Source organism: Heptranchias perlo, chromosome 11 (assembly GCF_035084215.1).
Source record: "Heptranchias perlo isolate sHepPer1 chromosome 11, sHepPer1.hap1, whole genome shotgun sequence".
NCBI classification, from domain to species: Eukaryota; Metazoa; Chordata; class Chondrichthyes; order Hexanchiformes; family Hexanchidae; genus Heptranchias; species Heptranchias perlo.
The window spans coordinates 39,098,016-39,122,510 of NC_090335.1; the positions used below are offsets into that span (position 1 = coordinate 39,098,016).

At 45.5% G+C, this 24,495-nt stretch overlaps 1 protein-coding gene across 1 annotated transcript in view; it reads left to right on the top strand.

The window, feature by feature from the left end:
• Positions 1–24,495, top strand: part of LOC137326937 (zinc finger and BTB domain-containing protein 20-like) — a 57,038-nt gene that overhangs the window by 20,031 nt on the left and 12,512 nt on the right. The window contains exons 4-6 of the mRNA XM_067992313.1: positions 15,441–15,612; positions 19,415–19,538; positions 20,997–22,616. Of these exons, the coding sequence (XP_067848414.1) occupies positions 19,472–19,538; positions 20,997–22,616 (1,687 nt within the window). The 5' untranslated portion in view covers positions 15,441–15,612; positions 19,415–19,471. The remainder of the gene's footprint in view (positions 1–15,440; positions 15,613–19,414; positions 19,539–20,996; positions 22,617–24,495) is intronic.

Consider the following 24,495-nt stretch of genomic DNA (forward strand, 5'->3'; position numbering starts at 1 on the left):
TCTCCTCCTCCCCCGCCCGCCCTCCTCCTCCTCCCACCCGCCCGCCCTCCTCCTCCTCCCCCGCCCGCCCTCCTCCTCCTCCCCCGCCCTCCTCCTCCTCCCCCGCCCTCCTCCTCCTCCCCGCCCGCTTCCTCCTCCTCCCCCGCCCGCCCTCCTCCTCCCCGCCCGCCCTCCTCCTCCTCTCCTCCCCGCCTCCTCCTCCCCGCCCGCTTCCTCCTCCTCCCCGCCCGCTCTCCTCCTCCTCCCCGCCCGCTCCTCCTCCTCTCCCCGCCCGCTCTCCTCCCTCTCCCCCGCCCTCCTCCTCCTCCCCCGCCCCTCCTCCTCCTCCCCCGCCTCCTCCTCCTCCCCGCCCTCCCTCCTCCTCCTCCCCCCGCCCTCCTCCTCCCCGCCCGCTTCCTCCTCCTCCCCCCCGCCCGCCCTCCTCCTCCCCCGCCCCGCCCTCCTCCTCCTCCTCCCCCGCCCGCCCTCCTCCTCCTCCCCCCGCCCTCCCTCCTCCTCCCCCGCCCTCCTCCTCCTCCCCCGCCCTCCTCCTCCTCCCCGCCCGCTTCCTCCTCCTCCCCGCCCGCTTCCTCCTCCTCCCCGCTCGCTTCCTCCTCCTCCCCGCCCGCTTCCTCCTCCTCCCCGCCCGCTTCCTCCTCCTCCCCGCCCGCTTCCTCCTCCTCCTCCCCCTCCTCCTCCTCCCCGCCCGCTTCCTCCTCCTCCTCCTCTTCCTCCTCCCCGCCCGCTTCCTCCTCCTCCCCGCCCGCTTCCTCCTCCTCCCCCGCTCGCTTCCTCCTCCTCCCGCCCGCTTCCTCCTCCTCCCCGCCCTGCTTCCTCCTCCTCCCCGCCCGCTTCTCCTCCTCCCCGCCCGCTTCCTCCTCCTCCTCCTCCTCCTCCTCCCCGCTCCGCTCTCCTCCTCCTCGCTCCTCCTCCTGCCCGCCCCCTTCCTCCTCCTCCCCGCCCCCTTCCTCCTCCTGCCCCGCCCCCTTCCTCCTCCTGCCCCGCCCCCTCCTCCTCCTGCCCCGCCCGCCCCCTTCCTCCTCCTGCCCGCCCCCTTCCTCCTCCTCCCCGCCCGCTTCCTCCTCCTCCCCGCCCGCCTCCTCCTCCTCCCCGCCGCTTCCTCCTCCTCCCCGCCCGCTTCCTCCTCCTCCTCCCGCCCGCTTCCTCCTCCTCCCCGCCCGCTTCCTCCTCCCCGCCCGCTTCCTCCTCCCCGCCCGCTTCCTCCTCCCCCGCCCGCTTCCTCCTCCTCCCCCGCCCCGCCTCCTCCTCCCTCCTCCGCCCCTCCTCCTCCTCCCCCGCCCCTCCTCCTCCTCCCCCCGCCCTCCTCCTCCTCCCCCGCCCTCCTCCTCCTCCCCCGCCCTCCTCCTCCTCCCCGCCCTCCTCCTCCTCACCCGCCCCTCCTCCTCCTCACCCGCCCTCCTCCTCCTCCTCCCCGCCCGCTTCCTCCTCCTCCTCGCCCGCTTCCTCCTCCTCCTCGCCCGCTTCCTCCTCCTCCCCCGCCCGCTTCCTCCTCCTCCCCCCCCTCCTCCTCCTCCCCCCCCTCCTCCTCCTCCTCCTCCCCCTCCTCCTCCTCCTCCCCGCCCGCTTCCTCCTCCTCCTCCTCCTCCTCCCCGCCCTCCTCCTCCTCCTCCCCGCCCTCCTCCTCCCCGCCCGCTTCCTCCTCCTCCTCCTCCTCCTCCCCGCCCTCCTCCTCCTCCTCCCCGCCCTCCTCCTCCTCCTCCCCGCCCTCCTCCTCCTCCTCCCCGCCCGCCTCCTCCTCCCCGCCCTCCTCCTCCTCCTCCCCGCCCTCCTCCTCCTCCTCCCCGCCCTCCTCCTCCTCCTCCCCGCCCGCCTCCTCCTCCCCGCCCTCCTCCTCCTCCTCCCCGCCCGCCTCCTCCTCCCCGCCCTCCTCCTCCTCCTCCCCGCCCTCCTCCTCCTCCTCCTCCCCGCCCGCCTCCTCCTCCCCGCCCGCCTCCTCCTCCCCGCCCGCCTCCTCCTCCCCGCCCCGCCTCCTCCTCCCCGCCCGCCTCCTCCTCCCCGCCCGCCTCCTCCTCCCCGCCCGCCTCCTCCTCCCCGCCCCGCCTCCTCCTCCCCGCCCGCCTCCTCCTCCCCCGCCCGCCTCCTCCTCCCCGCCCGCCTCCTCCTCCCCGCCCGCCTCCTCCTCCCCGCCCGCCTCCTCCTCCCCGCCCGCCTCCTCCTCCCCGCCCGCCTCTCTCCTCCCCGCCCGCCTCCTCCCTCCTCCTCCTCCCCCCCGCCCGCCTCCTCCTCCTCCTCCTCCTCCTCCTCCCCGCCCGCCCGCCTCCACCTTCTCCTCCTCCTCCTCCTCCCACCCCCGCCCGCTTCCTCCTTCTTCACTGCAGCACCATAACTAGCAGAAGAGCGTAATTACGGCATAATAAGTTTACATGGGCAGTTTCCATTATTATGTCTGCGTTCTGATCCAATTAACACCCACTGTCCAGTCCAACTTCTCCTGAACACTACACTTTGTCTTGACTCACTGTGTGCAACGCCACGGGAGATTGAGTGGTGTATGAAAAATCTTGGCGGTACTTTTTGTCTTCACCGCATGGGTGGAAAGCTGGTGGAACCCGTTAAAGAACTCGTCGGTTTTCAACCCACTTTTCCTCTCTTCTTCACACCCTAGCCCCTTCCTCGTCGCCTCGCTGAAAAATTGGACCCAGTGCCATGCATACCTTCATAATCCTCCTCTTTCTCCCTTTCCCATTTCTTCCCTTCTGCCTTCCTGCTTCCTCCCTGCCACCCCCCCACCATAGTCAAGTTATCCAACCATTTTATACCCGGCTTGGATACTGGACTTGGTCTTGATTCCCGTTTTGCAACAGCATGGACAATTAATCTGTGTATGATTGCTTTCATGTCACATTGTTAGTAGGAACCCATGTTTGATACTGTCTGTTTAATTATCAAAATGGTGCAGTTGAATATACACAAAAGCTGACAGGTTTACGGAGCTGAATTTTTGTTTGCCAAGAAATATTCAGGATCGTTATAGGCATTACTGAGACTTCAGGGAAATGGCAACATAGATTTCTACCTTTGCCTAGGATAATGGTAGCTACTAACTGCACTCTAATGAAATTACTTGGAATAAAATATTTTTTGTAATTGATTGCAAAAAAATGTACTGGAAAACATTTTAAAATCATTTGGTTTATAAAGTATTAAAAGGTAAGGTATATAATATTTTTGTTTATATCCTCTGTGCCTGAAGTTTCACGTAGATGATTTCTGATTGGTTTGGCGTTGCTATTGTGCGATTATAGTGTAATTTCTGATTGGGTCACTCACAAACATAAGTTACCAATCACATTGTGCCAATTTTTTTTCATAATTTCATTTCTAATCAGTCATTTATGTGATATGAGCCAATGGGATTTCAAAAACAAAATGCAGCTACCAGGAGAATTCCCACTATGTTCTAGCCATTATTGAAGCTAAACAGGTTGATGAAAAACATTATTTAATAACAACATTTCATTATTATTTTTAAAATTAATGAATCACACATTCAAATGAATAAATCTTATTGTTAAATTGATCCCACCTCTTTTTTATTCATTCGTGGGATGTGGGCATCGCTGGCGAGGCCAGCATTTATTGCCCATCCCTAATTGCCCTTGAGAAGGTGGTGGTGAGCCGCCTTCTTGAACCGCTGAAATCCGTGTAGTGAAGGTTCTCCCACAGTGCTGTTAGGAAGGAGTTCCAGGATTTTGACCCAGCGACGATGAAGGAATGGCGATATGTTTCCAAGTCAGGATGGTGTGTGACTTGGAGGGGAACATGCAGGTGTGTTGTTCTCATGTGCCTGCTGCCCTTGTCCTTCTAGGTGGTAGAGGTCGCGGGTTTGGGAGGTGCTGTCGAAGAAGCCTTGTGGTAATAAAAACAGAAAATGCTGGAAACAAGCAGGTCAGGCAGCATCTTTGGAGAGAGGAAAGGTAGGGTTAAAGTTTCAGGTCGATGACTGTCCGTCAGAACTGGGAGATGTTACAAATGAACAGTTTATAAGGAGCAACGAATCCAGGAAAAGAGATGAGGAGCAAATAAAAGAATGGTCCGTGATTAGGTGAGGACAGGAGATGATTAAATGACAAGTGATCATGGTCTGACAAAAGCAAGCAATAATGCAGAGAAATAATAGATATTTCCGAGACTAGGAGGTTGAAGGTGGCGGAAATGGTGGAGGCTAGTGGGGTGGAAGGTGAGAACAAGGAGAACCCTATCATGGTTCTGGGAGGGAGGAGAAGGAGTTAGGGTGAAATTGCGGAAAATGGGATGTACACAGTCTGTGGTCCTGTTACTAAGGTAGAGGGGAATCCTCAGCTGAGGAAAAAGGACATCAACTGCTGCGTCCACGTCTACTGCACTCTCCCTCCATTGGGTTTCTGCTCTCCCCGCTCAGTACTAGGCTGGCATCGCAGTATACCACCCACTGTTGCTACCTGTCCTCTCCTATGCTGACTCTACCTGCAGCTTTTCCACTGTCCACAAACTTTCAACTAATGAGCAATCCGTTAATAAAAAGACAAACTTTGTGTAATTAAGTATAACAGCGGTACATTCCAAACATCCTACACATCCACGTGTTAATCATTGCTGACATCATCACATCGCAAATTGGGTAAGAAAGAAAAAAGGCGGGCATTTATTTTGTGCCTTATTGTGTCTCTCAAACATCTCAAAGCACTTCACATATGATAAATTACTTTGAAATGCAAAAATTTGCTATATAGGCAAATGAGAATAATGGCACAGCTGCCATCTTGGATTTGAGCTGAAAGCAACTGGACTTAAGCAATACAATTGGTACTGTGTGTATAAAGAGGAAACTGCATTGAACAAAATTGCAACGCCATCTAGTGCATAAATTAACATTGGTTATAGTTTAGCACAATGCCATCTGGTGGATAATAAAAACATAGCATTGTTTATTGTCAGCTATTTATTTAGTGTATGCTGACTTGACATATAATTCCAGCCAGTTTAGGGCATTGTCATCACCAGCATGCAAAGCTCCTAGGCCATCAGATAGTTTGGTTAGTGAGCATGATGCAACAAGATAAGACATGATTTGTATTTGTCCGCAAGGACATTTGTTATTGTCACGAAGGCTCCATAGATGAAGATTTTGAGGTGCACTGTCCCTGTCAAGTTCAAGCATTGAGAAGCGCTCAACTACAACATGGCCAGTTGAATCCTGGTTGACTGTCTGTAGGGTAAAAGGTGATATGGAGACTTGTAGGATTTGCCCCCTGAAAAAATTCTATGAAGTTTGTCAAGCACTGGTTTACGTAATGATGTAGATGATAATTTAATTATTAATAATCTTGGAATTTAGCTTGCAAATAGTTAAAAAGACATTTTGCTAAACACTTTTCTATTAAGACAGTGGCCCTCTTTCATATCAAGATAGTCAAATATCAAGAAAGTAACAATGCCTGAATGCCTTAGGAGGATGGTATGGCAACTGGCATAGTGAAAAAATCATCAAGGGATGATTATAGGGCTTCTATTGCTACCAGCATTTCAGGATGAAGTATATTTTTAAAAAATGCACGATAGAAGCTTACCTAGAGTTCATCACTGACATCTAGAGTAGACAAATTGTAGTTGTTCAACAGGATTCCACGGAAATCAGATCTTGGATCTGATGGCGTAGTGGTGATGTAAATACAAAGAATTTTGGTGTTGAATTAATCTTTTTTTTAAATTACTAGATCTAAATTTCACTCTTGCATACAGTTTTATAAGCATGAATAAAAACTTGAACATACAGTAGCAAAATTACAGATCCCATTGGGGTGGAGAAGCAGGTTAAAAAATTATGGTTTAATGGAGCATTTAGTTACTGTATAAAGTTGTTCCAGACTTATTTAAAAGCGTATAGTGAAATCCCCATTCAGTCCTCCTTTATAGCTGTACCTTTTTTTGTTCTAAAATAACTAAAGCTGGAGCCTTTGAGGGAATTAAACTGCCTATACAGCAATGTAATGTACGCAACATCCAAAATAAAACAGGGGAGCTAGAGGCAATGAGGCAATAATCCGTAGCAAGGAACCAGATGTAGTAGGAATAACTGAAACATGACTACACAAAGAACAGGACTGGCAGCTAAATATTGCAGGATATAACATAATCAGAAAGGATAGGGAAGGAAGAAGGGGAGGGTGGAGCACTGTACTAATTAGAGATAACATAATGGCAGTAGGAAAAAAGTGGCATAACTAACAAAGATAGAAACAAAATCCATTTGGATTGAAATAAAAAAATAAGAAGGGATTGATCACGCTAATAGGGGTATACCACAGACCACCTAATAGTGGAAAGGAGATGGAGAAAGAAATATGGAAACAAATATGTGAAATGAGTAAAGGACATAGAATAATCATGGGAGATTTTGACTATAATAACATAGGAAATAGAAACAGGAGTAGGCCACACGGCCCCACGAGCCTGCTCTGCCATTCAATCTGATCATGGCTGATCTTAGACCTCAACTCCACCTTCCCGCCCGATCCCCATATCCCTTGATTCCCCTAGAGTCCAAAAATCTATCTATCTCAGCCTTGAATATGTTCAACGACTCAGCATCCACAGCCCTCTGGGGTAGAGAATTCCAAAGATTCACAACCCTCTGCGTGAAGAAATTCCTCCTCATCTCAGTCTTGAATGGCCGATCCCTTATCCTGCGACTATGCCCACTAGTTCTAGACTCTCCAGCCAGGGGAAACAATCTCTCAGCATCTACCCTGTCAAGCCCCCTCATAATCTTATGTTTCAATAAGATCACGTCTCATTCTTCTAAACTCCAGAGAGTATAGGCCCATTCTACTCAACCTCTCTTCATAGGACAACCCTCTCATCCCAGGAATTAATGTAGTGAGCCTTCGTTCATTGTCTCCAAGGCAAGTATATCCTTCCTTAGATAAGGAGACCAAAACTGTACGCAGTACTCCAGGTGTGGTCTCACTAAAGCCCTGCACAACTGTAGTAAGACTTCCTTACTCTTGTACTCCAACCCACTTGCAATAAAGGCCAACATGCCATTTGCTTTCCTAATTGCCTGCTATACCTGCTTACTAACTTTTTGTGTTTCTTGCATGAGGACACCTAAATCTCTCTGAACACCAACATTTAATAATTTCTCACCATTTAAACAATATTCTGTTTTTCTATTCCTACCAAAGTGAATAACTTAACATTTCCCCACATTAAACTCCATCTGCCACCTTCTTGCCAACTCACTTAATCTGTCTATATCCCTTTGCAGACTCTTTGTGTCCTCCTTACAGCTTGCTTTCCCACCTAGCTTTGTATCGTCAGCGAACTTGGATACATTACACTCGGTCCCTTCATCTAAATCATTAATATAGATTCTAAATAGCTGATGCCCAAGCACCGATCCTTGTGGCACCCCAGTAGTTACAGCCTGCCAACCTGAGAATGACCTGTTTATCCCAACTCTCTTTTCTGCCCTTTAGCCAATCCTCTATCCATGCTAATATATTACCCCCAACCCCATGAGCCCTTACCTTGTATAACAACCTTTCATGTGGCACCTTTGGCACCAACTTCCCCAAATAAACTGGCAATAAGGAGTAGGTAATGGGGTACAAGAAATGGACTTTTTACAATTTTATGATACAAAGATGGGAGGGAAAGTGGAGAGTGAGGAGGACATAAAAAACCTACAGGGGGATATAGATAGGCTGGGTGAGTGGGCGGAGATTTGGCAGATGCAATACAATATTGGAAAATGTGAGGTTATGCACTTTGGCAGGAAAAATCAGAGAGCAAGTTATTATCTTAATGGCGTGAAACTGGAAAGTACTGCAGTACAAAGGGATCTGGGGGTCCTAGTGCAAGAAAATCAAAAAGTTAGTATGCAGGTGCAGCAGGTGATCAAGAAGGCCAACGGAATGTTGGCTTTTATTGCTCGGGGGATAGAATATAAAAACAGGGAGGTATTGCCACAGTTATATAAGGTATTGGTGAGACCGCACCTGGAATACTGCATACAGTTTTGGTGTCCATACTTAAGAAAAGACATACTTGCTCTCGAGGCAGTACAAAGAAGGTTCACTCGGTTAATCCCGGGGATGAGGGGGCGGACATATGAGGAGAGGTTGAGTAGATTGGGACTCTACTCATTGGAGCTCAGAAGAATGAGAGGCCATCTTATTGAAACATATAAGATTGTGAAAGGGCTTGATTGGGTGGATGCGGTATGGATGTTCCCAAGAATGGGTGAAACTAGAACTAGGGGGCATAATCTTAGAATAAGGGGCTGCTCTTTCAAAACTGAGACGAGGAGAAACTTCTTCACTCAGAGGGTAGTAGGTCTGTAGAATTTGCTGCCCCAGGAAGCTGTGGAAGCTACATCATTAAATAAATTTAAAACAGAAATAGACAGTTTCCTAGAAGTAAAGGGAATTAGGGGTTACGGGGAGCGGGCAGGAAATTGGACATGAATTTAGATTTGAGGTTAGGATCAGATCAGCCATGATCTTATTGAATGGTGGAGCAGGCTCGAGGGGCCGATTGGCCTACTCCTGCTCCTATTTCTTATGTTCTTAATGTGTTCAGAACTCCTTTCTTACCCAGTATATAAAAAGCCCAACAAGAGAGGAAGCATTGCTGGATCTATTAATGGGAAATGAACCAGAACGGATAAGAGAAATAAATGTAGGGGAATAACTAGGCAATAGTGATCATAACATAAGAAGATTTAAGATAAAGATTGAGAACGACATAAGTAATACAGAGACCAAAGTAATAAATTGGGGAAAAAGCTCATTTTCAGGGGATGAGAATGGAACTAGGGAAAATAAACTGGAAAAATTTACTGATAAACAAAGAAACAGAACAGCAGTAGGAAACATTTAAAACGGTGATCAATAGAGTCCAGGAGAAATATATCCCAATAAAAAGCAAGAACAAACTAGCCAGTAATGATACTCCATGGATGAATAAAGAAAAAGGCATACACTAAGTACATAGACAACAAAGGAGAGGATGATAAAAGGGAATACGAAAAGGCTAGAAAAGAAGTAAAAAAAACAATTAGGAAGGCAGAGAAACTACTAAATTAAATTATCAAGGAATAGAAAAAGAAATAGTAAAGTATTCTACAGGCACATAAATAACAAAAGAAAAATCAGGATAGGCCAATAAGGGATATACATGATAAACTCAGATAATTACAGCGAAATGGCAGAAATATTAAATAGTTACTTTGCCTCAATATTTACCAGGGAGACTAACATGGTGGGCATGACAATAGAAGAAGAGATCAAAAAAGATATAAAGACATTTAAGATAGAAAAAGGGGAGATAATAAACTAATCAAACTTAGAGAGGATAAAACCCGTGGTACGGATGGATTGCATCCGCACATATTAAAAGAAGTTAGGGAAGCGATAGCAGAGGCACTATTACACATACACAAAAATTCATTAGAAAAGGGAATAGTGCCAGAGGACTGTCAGACAGCTAATGTGATTCCTATATTTAAAAAGGGAGCTAGAACCAGTCCAGGGAACTGTAGACCAATTAGCTTAACATCGGTGGTAGGAAAGATAATGGAATCCTTGCTCAAAGATGTAATAGAAAAACATCGAGAAACCGAAAACATAATAAAGAATTGTCAGCACGGATTTCAAGAGAGAAGGTCATGCTTGACCGACCTTATTGAATTCTTTGAAGAAGTAACAGAAAGTGTAGCCAAGGGTAATGTAGTAGATGTAATATATTTGGATTTTCAAAAGGCCTTCGATAAGGTGCCACATAATAGACTCATGATTAAGGTCAGAGCATGTGGAGTCGGGACAAGTTGCAGAATGGATAGCGAGCTGGCTACAAAACAGAGAGTAGGGGGTTAAAGGGAGTTACTCAGACTGGCAAAAGGTGGGAAGTGGTGTTCCACAAGGATTGGTGCTAGGACCACTGTTGTTCACCATTTGCATAAATGATTTGGACTCTGGAATCGGAAGCACAATTTCAAAATTTGCGGATGACACCAAATTGGGTTGTATAGTTAATACCGAGGAAGTCTGCGACAAAATAGAGGAATACATTAGTAAACTTGTAGAATGGGTGTGTAATTGGCAAATTAATTTCAATATAGATAAATGTGAGGTACTACATTTTGGCGCAAAGAATAAGGGGGCCACATACTGCTTGGATAATAAGACTCTAAATGTGGTAGAGGAGCAGAGGGACCTGGGGGTACTGACACACAAATCACTAAAAGTAGCCACGTAGGTTAATAAGGCCATTTTTCAAAAAAAGCCAACCAAACTCAGGTTCATTTCTAGAGGGATAAGAATTGAAAAGCAGAGAAGTTATGTTAAAGTTGTTTAGAACCTTGTTTAGACCACGCTTGGAGTACTGTGAACATTTCTGGTGTCCATATTATAAAAGGATATAGAGCCACTGGGGAATGTGCAAAAAAGATTTACTAGGATGATACCAGAACTGAGAGGTTATACCTATCAGGAAAGATTGAGCAGGCTAGGGTTTTTTTCTCTAGAAAAGAGAAGACTGAGGGGTAACCTGATAGAGGTCTTTAAGATTATGAAAGGATTTGTTAGGGTAGACGTAGAGAAGATGTTTCCACTTGCGGGGGAGACCAGAACTAGAGATCATAAATATGGCCTGTCCAGGCAAGAGCCCAGGTTCTACCTGGTGTTGAACCAAAAGTTGGGGGTAACGACTTGCCCTCATCCGATGTTTGTTTTAGTAAGTACGGTTACGGTAGGATGTGGCAGTAGTCGTGCAGCTCTGCTGTTAAATCGTGACCAAACTAGTACTCATTTGGTGAAGTCTTCATCTTACTGTAGTTGTGATCGTCTTGTGTGTTCTCAGTCATAGCGAGTCATGATCCCACCAGTCACCATTCAACCATGGTTGTTACGACTGCTCAAAGAACTCACAAATGGTGATCTGACGGAGATCACATCCCCACAAGAGGGGAACCCTCTAAAACAAAAACATGTGAATCCGCTCATGGCCAGATGGGATTGGTATTGGGCAAAAAACCTCCCCGCCTGTATGGTGGCAGCTAACCAAGGTGTAAAATAAAGAAGCTGCACCACTAGGCTGACTCCTACAGTATTGCAACATGAGCCTCCATAAAGTAGATCTAGAAGGAGGAAGGCAACAAGTTAAGATCTACAAGCATGGTGGATTCCATGCCAAGTGAAACCTGGGGGGTAACGTCTATTTTCCTAATCACAGATCAACCCCTCCTCCCTCCCTCGAGTACCCTCTGTTCACCATCGGCAGGCTCACCTTTGGTCTGTTATGAAGCTGGATATTGCAACATGGACGAGCCACGTAAAGACTCGAAACAGGCACTCATTCAATGGGATTGTGTCCCACAAGTGTATCTAAAATAGTCACTAATAAATCCTGTAGGGAATTCAGGAGAAATTTCTTTACCTGGAGAGTGGTTGGAATGTGGAACTTGCTACCATAAAGGGTAGTTGAGGCGACTAGCGCAGATACATGGAAGACTGGACGGGAAGGGACTACCAGTCAATTCTGAAGACCAGGGGATCGCGAAAGTGGTTCTCAGCCGGTGATGTCTAAGAGACTCCAAAGAACCTCAAGGAAGGCATTCCGAGAGGAGATACTGCTTGTACTTTGTCCGTGACACCAGTCGATCCCCAGTTTCAGTGGATATGGAAACCTAAATAGAAGCGACCCTGCGGGGCGGTGGGGGGGTCATCGAAACAAGAGCCGCTAGTATGGACTTTGAAGTGACCTAGCTGATTGGTCAACAAAAGAGCCGCTGTTACGACTCTGTAAATTTGTTACATGTTAAATCCGTTGTTGTTATTGTTACGTTATGTTATCTGATGTATTTTATTTAGTAATAAAGTGCAACCGTCAGATGATGATCATGGGTAAAAGGCAGGCAAGGCCACTAACCTAACGACACTAGCTCAGTTGTGTCTCTCTGTTATGGTGGATTCCATGCCAAGTGAAACCTGGGGGGTAACGTCTATTTTCCTAATCACAGATCAACCCCTCCTCCCTCCCTCGAGTACCCTCTGTTCACCATCGGCAGGCTCACCTTTGGTCTGTTGTGAAGCTGGATATTGCAACGTGGACGAGCCACGTAAAGACTCGAAACAAGCACTCATTCAATGGGATTGTGTCCCACAAGTGTATCTAAAATAGTCACTAATAAATCCTGTAGGGAATTCAGGAGAAATTTCTTTACCCGGAGAGTGGTTGGAATGTGGAACTTGCTACCAGAAAGGGTAGTTGAGGCGACTAGCGCAGATACATTTAAGGGGAAGTTAGATAAACACATGAGAGAGAAAGGAATCAAAGGATATATTGATGGGGTTAGATGAAGTAGGGAGGGAGGAGGCTCATATGGAGCATAAACAACGGCATAGACCTGTTGGGCTGAATGGCCTGTTTCTGTGGCATACTTTCCATGTAACTGTATGGTGGGACAGGATGAAATTTCTTATGATTTTTCCTGACCAAATTTCCTCTGGTAGTATATATGGGGCTCGATTTTAGGATCATGTTTCCGGCGGGTTCCCAGCGGGGTGGCCCCGAAAATCCCGATATCCGGTCACGTGACCGGATCGTGACGAAATCCCGGCCACTTCCGGGTACCACGCTGACGTGCGGGGCTGCGCGCGCAAGCCCCGCTGGTGGGAATCCCGCAGGCAATTAAAGCCAGCGGGGTTCCACTTGAGAGTACTTACCTTGCTCGTTGTGGTCAGTTAATGAGCTGAAGCAGCTGTCAAAAGAGGAAGTGTGGGATTTTCGGTTCAAGGCAGTGAGTTTCCCACACTGGGGGAAACAGGCTCCCTCCAACCAGGCGTGTTGCAGCCAGCAGCCTGTGGCAGGTGCCAAGGTGCGCTCCACGGGGGAGAGCCCTCACCCACGCAGGAGGCCACCGCGTCACATAGGGCAACCCCTGCCCTCCACCACCCCCCGCGAAGCCAGAGGACAGACCGACACGAAACCGCAGCCCCAGTCCGAGGAACCACACACCTACCCTGCACAACCCCTCAGACCAACACCTGCCAGTTGGGTGGTGTGTGGAGACCCTCGGAGGACGAAGAGCATGACCAGCACCAGCAGCCTCGCAGTCCACGCCGTCCGCCGCAGAGACGTGGATCCCCCCAACACGGTGTTGTTGGACGCCCACCTGCACAGCAGGAGGGAGGGCTACCGCAGAGAGAGACGCGTCGCAGAGGGCACTACCCTCGCCACAGGGTCCACAGACCGAGGCGCAGCTCCCCGGACCTCTCCGAGCAGCAGTGCACAGGGAGGCGCAGATTCGCTCGACATGTAGTCGTGGAGATCTGCAGCGTCTTTCATGCCGAGCTGCTCCTGGCTGGCCCCAGCACCAACTGCTTACCTGTCGCTGGCGAAGTCACCACTGCCCTCCACACCTTCTCCTCCGCATCCTTCCAGGGTGCAGCCGGCTACACCGCCGATGTCTCTCAGTCGTCTGCGCGGACGAGCCCTGCAAATACACCTGCACCTACTCTGCAGTAACACGATGGGTGGCATCAGTGGTGGGTCCTCATAGTGATACCCAGGAGCGGGCATTATTGGACACAACGGACAGGATTCGCGGAGACATGGCAGTGGTGGTGTCAATATAATGTGTGCTGTTTGTTGCTCTGAAATTCAATATTGGTAACACCCATGACAAACCCTCAGACACCCTTGTGCACCCCCTTCATGCTGACGAGACGTTTGCCTTACGCTGCCTACTGCACATATGTGATGCATGCCCTGTGGCTGCAGCACAGGTGGTGGCAGGTTGAGTGAGGCTGGCCGTGAGGGAGATGCACGAGAGGGTGAGTATGGGATGGAGCAATGAGATTGTATGAGGATTGGGTTGCGTGTTAGTGGCAGGGTGAGTACTGGCGAGGTGAGTAGGTGGAGGTAAGATGAGGATGGGGTGTGAGTGGGTATGAAGGGTGATGTGACAGAATAGTGTTGGCGGTGCCGAAGGAGATGTGGGGTGGAGGCAGTGTTGTGGCAGACGGAGTGTAGGGGAAAGACTTCGTGTTCTCACTGCGGCTGACCTACTTAGGTCATTGCAGCGCCGCCTGCACTGTATGCAGGTGGGCGATATGTTGGTGGCGCAGGTGACCCCCTCTGCCACCTCGAGCCAGGCCTTCTTGGTGGCAGAGGCAGACCGCTTCCTCCCGCCCGCCGGGGGGAAGATCTGTGTCCTCCCCCTCCTCCTCACCCCATCTGATGATACCTGGGGTGAGGCATCATTAAACTGGGAGCAGCCTTCCCCCTGGGCTGCTCCATGCTGTAATTTGTTCCATTGGTTGCAGCATCTGTCAGTGGAGGACTGCCCCTTTAACTAGAGAGCCTCCAGCTGACAGATCGTACTGCGCATGCGCAGCCCGACCGACGCGCAGGCCAGCGCCGTGGACCCCGGAGGAGCAGGTAATTGATTCCAATTAGTGGGTTGCCTGCTACGATCGCGCGGGCAACCCACTAATTTCACCGAGCGTGTTGGCCACGCTCCCGGAGGACCACCCGCTGGGAACCCGCAGGCCTGCTAAATTCGGGCCCATGGTCTTTTTTGGTCCCATCTAAGGCAGTGACTTATGCTAGGATAAAGTTTCAGAGAATACTTAAATGTGAGAGCAGTCACAGCCAATTGCGGGATAGCATTCATAGGTGAGGAAGTAGATCATTCCCTCTCCCTATCCCAGGGAAGTTGAGGTCCATTGTAGTGTGCCCACTGCCACTTTGGCTGAGATCAGTCCCTTCAGCATGGACTCTGGGAGCAAAGCTGGTACACTTGTGGTACATATGACTCAATGACCCATGCGGTTAATTTTATCCACTGAGCCATTCTGGAAATTCCCCAACATTTTTAAAAATTATTTTGCTTCAGTTTTATTGTCCTTTTCTCCTGAAGCAGCGAAGCTTTTTGGGGTATGATTCTGTGGTTGCTAGCAGCCCTCTGGTTCCTTGTTCAAGAAGCATTCTGTGTAAGTAAGCTTAGGTAGAGTATTTGTTATGAATGGGAATTCTGATTTGATTTTCAGAGTCCAATCTGAAGACTACAAACTGTAGCCAGTGTTGATTGATAACCTTCCACTGAATATACTAAAAATTGAGGTGGAAGGGTTGAGTTTTCACCCATTTTTAATCTGCAGTAAGGCAAAATTTAGAATCAGCTTGATACCTTAGTGGGAAATGTGTTGCCTGCTGATAGCCACTGACAGAAAATTACAGTCAATGGAATTGTTTAGAGGCAGTAATGCAAACAATTCTACATGCTGTGGTAGTAGTAATGAATAGTTTATGCACAGCAACACAAATGCACATTATTTGTTATTGCTCAATTTTGTTTGCATTTGCTGAAGTTGATGGTGTTTGAGGAGATTGAATTCCTGATTTGAAAGTCTACGATTTAGTCCTTAGTTTCCATTTATCTTTTCTTTTAGCAAAAGTAAAGATCAACTGAGTAATGAAGGAATTGGAGTAACTACAGTCCTTGAAGAATGAGAATCGTGCAAATAGACACTGCTCCAGGACTAGTCTTCCCTGACACAAGCCTGTAGTCTTGCAGGTGAAAGTTCAGAGAGACGGACACTTTACCCACCTTCTCTTCTGACTGTACGTATATTCAAATAATTGTATATTTTGTCATCAGTTTTTTTTAATAGAAACATCTAGTTGCATTTAAGAATGGGGGAGTACATCCAGTAGCTGAAAGTACAATAACATTTGAATAAAAGTTTGCACAGAGGGGCAAGTATGGTAGTGAATCACAAGTTACATTAAGGCTTATAAGATATCAGTCAGGCTTACGCTGATCAAGTCAAGGTGATTAACCCAATAATGGTTTGAGAAGCATTTTAGAGTATAACCATGTTGGCTAACATGTTTGGTTAAATGTATGCAAAGTGGACTCATTTAAATATTTAAATTAGGCAATATTTTTAACGGTATGTTAACTACCTCCCAATCTCCAACCCTCCTTTCCTTTCCAAAGTGTTGTTGCCTTCCAAATCCGTGCCCATCTTACCTGCAGCTCCATATTTGAATCCCTTCAATCAAGTTTCCACCCTGCCACAGTACTGAAACGACCTTTATCAAAGTCACAAATAACATCCTATGTAACTGTGACCGTGGTAAACTATCCCTTCTCATCCTTCTCGACCTGTCTGCAGCCTTTGACACAGTTGACCAAACCATCCTCCTCCAACGCCTCTCCTCAGTCATCCAGCTGGTGGGACTGCGCTCACCTGGTTCCATTCTTATATATCCAGTTATAGCCAGATAATCACCTGCAGTGGCTTCTCTTCCTGCACCCGCACTGTTACCTCTGGAGTCCCTCAAGGGTCTATCCTTGGCCCCCTCCTATTTCTCATCTACATACTGCCCTTCAGTGACATAATCCGAAAACACGATGTCAGGTTTCACATGTACTCTGACGACACTCAGCTCTACCTCACCACCGCCTCCCTCGACCCCGCCACTGTCTCTGATTTGTCACACTGCTTGTCCGACATCCAGTACTGGATGAGCAGAAATCTCCTCCAACTAAATATTGGGAAGACCGAAGCCATTGTCTTCGGTGCCCACTACAAACTCCATTTCCTAATCACTGACTCCATCCCTCTCCCTAGCCACTGACTCCATCCCTCTCCCTGGCCACTGTCTGAGGCTGAACCATTCGGAACCTTGGCGTCCTATTTGACCCTGAGATGAGCTTCCGTCCACATATCCACTCCATCACCAAGAGAACCTAATTGCACCTCCATAACGTTGCCTGTCTCCGCCCCTGCCTCAGCTGATTTATTGCTGAAACCCTCATGCATGCCTTTGTTACCTCTAGACTTAACTATTCCAATGCTCTCCAGGCTGGCCTCCCGTCTTCCACCCTCCATAAACTTGAGCTCATCCAAAACTTTGCTGCCCGTGTCCTAACTCGCACCAAGTCCCGTTCACCCATCACACCTGTGCTCGCTGACCTACATTGGCTCCTGGTCCGGGAACGCCTCAATTTTAAAATTCTAATGCTTGTTTTCAAATCCCTCTATGGCCTCTCTCCTCCCTATCTCTGTAACCTCATCCAAGTCCTACAACCCTCAGATCTCTGCGCTCCTCCAATTCTTGCCTCTTGCGCATCTCTAATTTTAATTCCTCCACCATTGGCAGCCGTGCCTTCAGTTGCCTAGGCCCAAAGCTCTGGAATTCCCTTCATAAACCACCCTGCCTCTCTACCTCTCTCTCCTCCTTTAAAACACTCCTTAAAGTCTGCCTCTTTGACTAAGCTTTTGGTCACCTGTCCTAGTATCTCCTTATGTGGCTCGGTATCAAATTTTATTTGATGATCGCTCTTGTAATGTGCTTTCGGGATGTTTTACTACGTTAAAGACATTATATAAATGCAAGTTGTTTTTTTAAAAAAAGAAAGTTTCACTTCTGCCTAGCAAATGTCTAGTTACTTGCTAACAGTGCAGACTGGTTGCAATGCAATTTTTCAATAGCCCTTCAGGACTACTAAGCATTGATTTCTTTACTTCAGGTTGAATATGTTGTACAAGAGTCAATTTAATTTTGAACTGAACCCCGCTCCCCATATCCCAGTTTGGAGGAGGGGTTTAAAATTGTTAGTAACAGGAGCAATGCTCCAAAAATTATGCACCATTGTATCTTCAAGGAAGAACCTCACCATGCACAAAAAGTAGCACATTTGTACCCAAAGTACCCTTTAAAGGCAACGTACAAGGAAAATGTAGTGCAAGGAGTACTGAAAAATGTAAAGCTTCCCAATAATGCTAATTTTCCCAATGTGCTTTCGATCACCAAGACCACTTCTTCCACGTTCACACTTACAGAACTGGGATATAGAATTTATAGATCTTGATTGTTCCCCAAAGTTTATAGTACCTTGTTTTTGTGAATTTTGTTCTCCCAGTGTCAGTATTGAGCACTCCTTGAATAAATATACTGTGGTTATATAGAGTGTAAGGCTCTCTTTGCTCAACCATGTGCCTTAGCCCAGCCTCGGAATAGTGCTGGTGTAGGAATTGGAAAAACATTACACTGGTTATTGTAACAGTGCAGCATTTTTCTATTTTCCACACCTGCCATCCTGTGATCTCTCTGAAGGCACTTTTACACGTAATGAATGTTTTGTTCCTGGTTAGAGCAATGTCCGTGAACATTAGATACTGGATTCCACTCTATGTCCAGAACAAAACTTAGTATAGTATGTCTGCTGTAAGACCCTTCTTTAGGGGTTAATGTAGCAGCTTGATGCAATGGTAGCACTTTCACCTCTAAATCAGAAGGTTGAGAGTTTATGCACCACTACAGGATTGAAGCATATAATCTAGGCTGCCGATTCAATGCAGTACTGAGAAAATGCTTCATAAATGTACCTCGAGTCATCAATTAGTGCCAAATTAGGGGTAGTTTTGTGCTGTAGGCCAATGCCCACGAGGAACTAGAATATCCCTTTAATAAGTCAATTGTTGTGCTAGTCACCCACTTTGAAAATATTTAAGGTTATAGTCATGGGATCTTGGATTATTCTCTTAAATGTTAAGTTTTATAAGCTCTAATTAATTTTAATTTATAACTGTTGTTTTCATCTCATTTTATAATAAAAATTGACAGATTTTTATTAGGTAAGAGTATCAAGCGATATGGATGAAAGGAGGGTAAATGGAGTTGAGGTACAGATCAGCCATCATCTAATTGAATGACTGATACGGTTCGAGGGGCTGGATGGCCTACTGTTTTTTAATGTTCTTATATATGTTTCTTGATTAGTGAAATTATCTGTAATTTATCCCATTGAAATGAATGAGAAATTAAAGCTGACAGTGAAAATTGGCAAATTTTCTAGACTAAATTCTAATCAGAACTTTAGATTTATAATTTGTGCTGCAGTTGTTTATTGTGGTCTTGAAAGAATGGTCCAGTAAAATTTCAAATTGTTTTTGTTCCGTCAATATTATTTAATCAGAACTTATTAAATAAAAGTATTTTGTCAGTTTAATTGAACTTCGGAATCCCATTTCCACAACTATGATTTGTTGTGTATCATGTTATACCAGAGTATCTATAAAGGAACTGGCAATAATTTTTGGTCAGCCAACTTTTAATAAAAATGTATTCCTTGTTTTACATGGCATTAAGCCCTCCCTAAACTCTGGTTTTGGCCACCATTTTGAGAATCTCCATAGTGGCGGTGAAAAATAAAATTCCTGGGCTTCTTAGTCTAATGCAGACTGTGTTCAGTTATAGAACTAGGATGAGGCTTAGCTCTGTGGCTTTGTATAAAGCATTGTTTCAAAATATAAGATATTTGCTAAAAGCAGTATTAGCTGCTGTACAAAATTGTACCATGCAAAGTAGATCTGTAGATTGTCTGAACTTTTTTTTTTGTCTTTATATACAGTTAAACATCTTAGCTCCATGAATCATTCCAGTAATATGTTCAATTGCATGAGACGAGATGGCCCATGAATTTCTTTCTTCACACAAGGAGATTTTCAAGATGGTGGCCACTTACATCTGCAGTGGTGAGAGATTTCTGCCCTTGTAATATTTTTAATTATGGAAAGATATTTTTAAAATCTCATTAAATATATACTGGAATGTTATTTTCCAGTAATCAACTGTAGATTAAATTTCAGTAATCTTGCAATGATTATATAATATGTTAATTTAATGGAGCACCATGGCTATTGATGTCTGCCTTGATGCCTGTCCCCCAGGGGAGAGGGAAGGGAATGGGATAAAGATTGATAAACACTCTCTCACAAATTTTAGCATATATGTTATATAATGTAATGGACAGGAGGGAGTGGTTACAAATGATATAATTTAATCCCTAGTTTTGGATGTCATAAACCACTTGAGCTTTGCTCTCTCATTTTGTCTTCTGAATACTTTGATTAGGCTGTAATCATTCCCACTTGTCCATCATATCCATTTTTTTCTGTCCCTCTCTCATACATATATATATATACATATATATTGGTACTTCTCCATTAAATGTTCAGCTTGATCACAACTACAAACATGCGGGTAATCTGTAACAACTTGACATTTAATAAAACTATGGAAAATTATCCGATAAACCCTTTTTTACATACACTTGAATAAAATCAATGTAATTATTTGATGGATTACATCTGTACAATTCTACAGGAGATTAGGGAGAAAGAATAATGCCGGCCCTTTTATTAAAAATTGGAATTAGAACGTTTTTTTTAAATTGTTGAAATCAATGCCAGTGATAATTGTCTCATGAGGATTACATGAAATTAATCTTGTGATTTCTATAGACCATATTTTTATAGGTGTATAATAGATGCTGAATATGGAATATCCTAGTGATCGTCTGCAAGTTTTGTTATTGAAGAAATGGAGTGGTATCACAATTAATTATTTCCTGCAATCATTAGTGTGCCATGGTTCTAGACCACATGGGCAGTCAGCATCAGCACTGATACTTGCTGCTGGCACATAAGCTGACCAAAACAGACACAAACTGAAATTGTATATGTAATCATAAGATAATGCTAAGCATTATTAATCAATACTAGAAAGTCTTATCTAATCTCTGCATTCAGATGACTAATAATCTGCTTGAGCTTGGCTCCTGCAGTTTGATATCTGACCCTTTCAATTTGTACTGATGTCTTTTATTCACTCACAGATAAATAGATTCCATAAAGTTTTAGTTTAAAATGGTTTTGATATTTTTTTTATTATCAGATAGCAATAGACCAACAGTAATGTCCAGCATTGATTTCAGAACTTGAATAATTTTAATGACAAGAAAATATCATCAATGTATTTTTAATGTTTGTGCTTTAATGTTTGTGTTTTGAATGCAGCAGTCATTTTCTTTTTCACTGTTTTGCATTTATGGTATTTGGATTTTAACGCAAAGTAGTATGTTACCTATCTGCACAATTCATTAGCTAACCTTTCTGAAACAGTAAAAACAACAATTTTCTGTTCCAAACCAGGTAACATCAATGGGAAGGGAATGACAGAGCGCATTCACAGTATCAACCTTCACAACTTCAGCAACTCTGTGCTCGAGACACTAAATGAGCAGCGAAACCGGGGACATTTTTGCGATGTGACCGTCAGAATCCACGGGAGCATGCTCAGAGCTCATCGCTGCGTGTTGGCCGCCGGCAGCCCCTTCTTCCAAGACAAACTGCTTTTGGGCTACAGTGACATTGAGATTCCATCTGTAGTCTCCGTGCAGTCTGTTCAGAAGTTGATTGACTTCATGTACAGTGGGGTGCTCCGGGTGTCCCAGAGCGAGGCCTTACAAATCCTCACAGCGGCCAGCATACTGCAGATCAAAACAGTTATCGATGAATGCACCCGCATTGTCTCACAAACGGTGGTGAGCAGTGGTTACCCTACAACTAGGGACTCAAACCAAGTGACGCCACGAGGAACACCAGAATCTGGTTCATCAGGGCAGAGTAGTGATACTGAATCTGGCTATGTACAAGACCACTCCCAGCGTAATGTTGAAAGAATCTATTCATCCCTTTATGCCTGCTCTGGAATGCCAGTACAAAATGGCACAGGAGAGAGATCCCTCTATAGTGCACCAGTGGTCAGCCATCACAGCACACAACTGGTTCTGCAGAGAGAAGCAAATGTAGATGATCCAGCATGGATAACCAGAATCCAAGAAAGGACACAGCAGATGGAGAGATATCTTTCCACCCCAGAAACCACACACTGTCGCAAGCAACCACGGCCAGTTCGCATCCAGACCATAGTGGGCAATGTTCACATCAAGCAGGAGGCTGAAGATGATTACGATTACCATTACTACGGGCAACAGAAAAGACACACTTCAGAGCAAAATGAATCAGAAGAGTGCAATGAAGATACTGACCAAGCTGAAGGTACTGAGAGTGAGCCTAAAGGAGAAAGTTTTGACTCTGGTGTTAGCTCTTCCAATGGGACTGAAACTGATCCTATAGACCAACAGTTCATTGCTGGCATGAGCAGAGGAGGACAATCAGATGTCAGACCAGCTGAGCAGAGTGAGCTTCCTGCTGAAGACAGCCAGCAGCTCAGCAAAATGAATCCTTCTTCCCCAGAAAGGACTTACGAAATTGAAATGGATACCACAGGGCCTCAAAGCAGTGATGGAAACATTGCAAGTGAAAAAGAATTGCAACAAGCTCCAATGAACTCTGTGATTTCAGTGACACAAAACACTCAGCCACTGGCAACTACTCAGCTTTACCTGAGGCAATCAGACACCCTCACCACCAACTTGAGAATGCCACTGACCTTAACCAGCACTACTCCAGTCATTGGCACTGCTGGGAGTACCTATATACCAACACTTTTCACCACTCAGAGCACTACCAGTGGCAAACTGTTTCAGTTCACCTTGCCACAACCACTGACAGGCCAACAGACACAATTTGTAACAGTTCCTCAACCCAATCTTGCAAGTTTTACTACACAGTTGCACCCCCAGCAATCTCAGTCAACAATGCAGAGTACAAGTGGACAGACTGAAAAGAAACCCTATGAATGCACTCTTTGTAATAAAACCTTCACTGCAAAACAAAACTATGTGAAACACATGTTTGTCCATACAGGTAAGTGACTAAATATTGTACCAATAGTACATCATGTAATAATATCTAAATATTTTCCTAATGACAGTTATATAACTAAAGAGACATATTAATGTAGGGTATCTTCATTTATAGTTTCTAGCTTTTACTATATGATTTAGCATTTGTGCTTTATAATATGATTTTGGAGTCATTTTCTAATAGACATTTTAGACATTTTAATTGTGTACAATTCCAGACATCTAAAGAGTTGAACTGCAACAATATTTGGCCAGTTTTTTAAATAAGTACAATATTGTCTATGTAGAAACCTCTAAGTTCTTCATTTATCCTATGCATACCTTAGAAAAGGACCATGGTCCATTGGAGAAGAATTACTAGGGTGGTATCCCTCAAAGAATTTTGGACTGTCGAAAGTCTTGTAAGAATTATGGTTGTCTCCCTCACTGCTTAGCTGTTCGTAGACTAGTATGGAATTATCCTTCTCCCTTACCCCTCAGCAGTGGGAAATTTCACCAATAGGCTTTTTTTGCTTTCAGTTTTGGAAGCAGTTATTTCCAACTTGTGAAATTTCATTATTATCTCTACTTTTATCTCATTCAAAGGAATCTGTTAGTTCATATCTCCTTGTTCAAAATGTTTCACTTTTGTTGATTTTTTTTTAAGGCACTGTTAAATACTTCAAACATTTTTTCTCAGTAACGAATGTCAATTGTGTCTTTAGCAGCTTCCATTGAAGCACAATTCCAAATGATGTGAAGCTTGCTTCTTTCTCTCTAGATAGTCAGTTGTGAAGTACTAAAGCGCTTGAAAACAAGGCAGCTTATTTTACTGCACCTCCACTCACTGGGAATAGTGAGCTAGTTCTGCAAAGGCTGAAAGGAAGCACATACATCACAGATTAGAGAGATTTGTACAGTGAAGGATGAAGTAGTAAAAACATAACAAGCATCCATTTAAAGAACATTAGCTAAGGCAGGCTCTATATTATCACAAATGACCAAAGTGAAAGCATCAGGTTGTTCTATGACCCTGCAGTCATTCTCTGGCTTATACCTCAAAAACCTCAACATAAGGTAGCTGTGGTACTACACAATCTACTTCAGAATCGTCTCGGTCAATGTAGGATGCAGGTGTAGTGTGATGTAGCGGAGTGTAAGCCAGCACGGAATATCTGGTCTCAAAACTTTGGTTGCTTCCAGCACCACTCATGATTCCATAAAGGTTTTTAGATTGATTGATTCAATTCTGGGCACCACACTTTAGGAGGGATGTCAAGGCCTTAGAGAGGGTACAGAAGAGATTTACTAGAATGGTACCAAGGATGAGGGACTTCAGTTATGTGGAGAAGTTGGGGTTCTTCTTAGAGCAGAGAAGATTAAGAAGATATTTGATAGAGATGTTTCCAAATCATGAATGATTTTGATAGAGTAAATAAGGAGAAACTGTTTCCAGTGGCAGAAGGGTCGGTAAACAGAGGACACAGATTTAAGGTGATTAGCAAAAGAATCAGAGGTGACATGAGGAAACATTTTTTTACGCAGCGAATTGTTATGATCTGGAATGCACTTCCTGAAAGGGTGGTGGAAGTAGATTCAATCGTAACTTTCAAAAGGGAATTGGATAAATACTTCAGAGTATAATAGTAGGTACAGCACAGAAGGCCATTCGGTCCATCATGCCTGTGCCGGTTCTTTGAAAGAACTATCCATTTAGTCCCATTCCCCTGCTCTTTCCCCATGGCCCTGTAAATTTTTCCCCTTCAAGCATTTATTTATCTAATCCCCTTTTGAAAGTTACTATTGAATCTGCTTCCACAACCCTTTCAAGCTGTACATTCCAGATCATTACAACTCGCTGTGTAATAAAATATTTCCTCAGGTTTTCTCTGGCTCTTTTG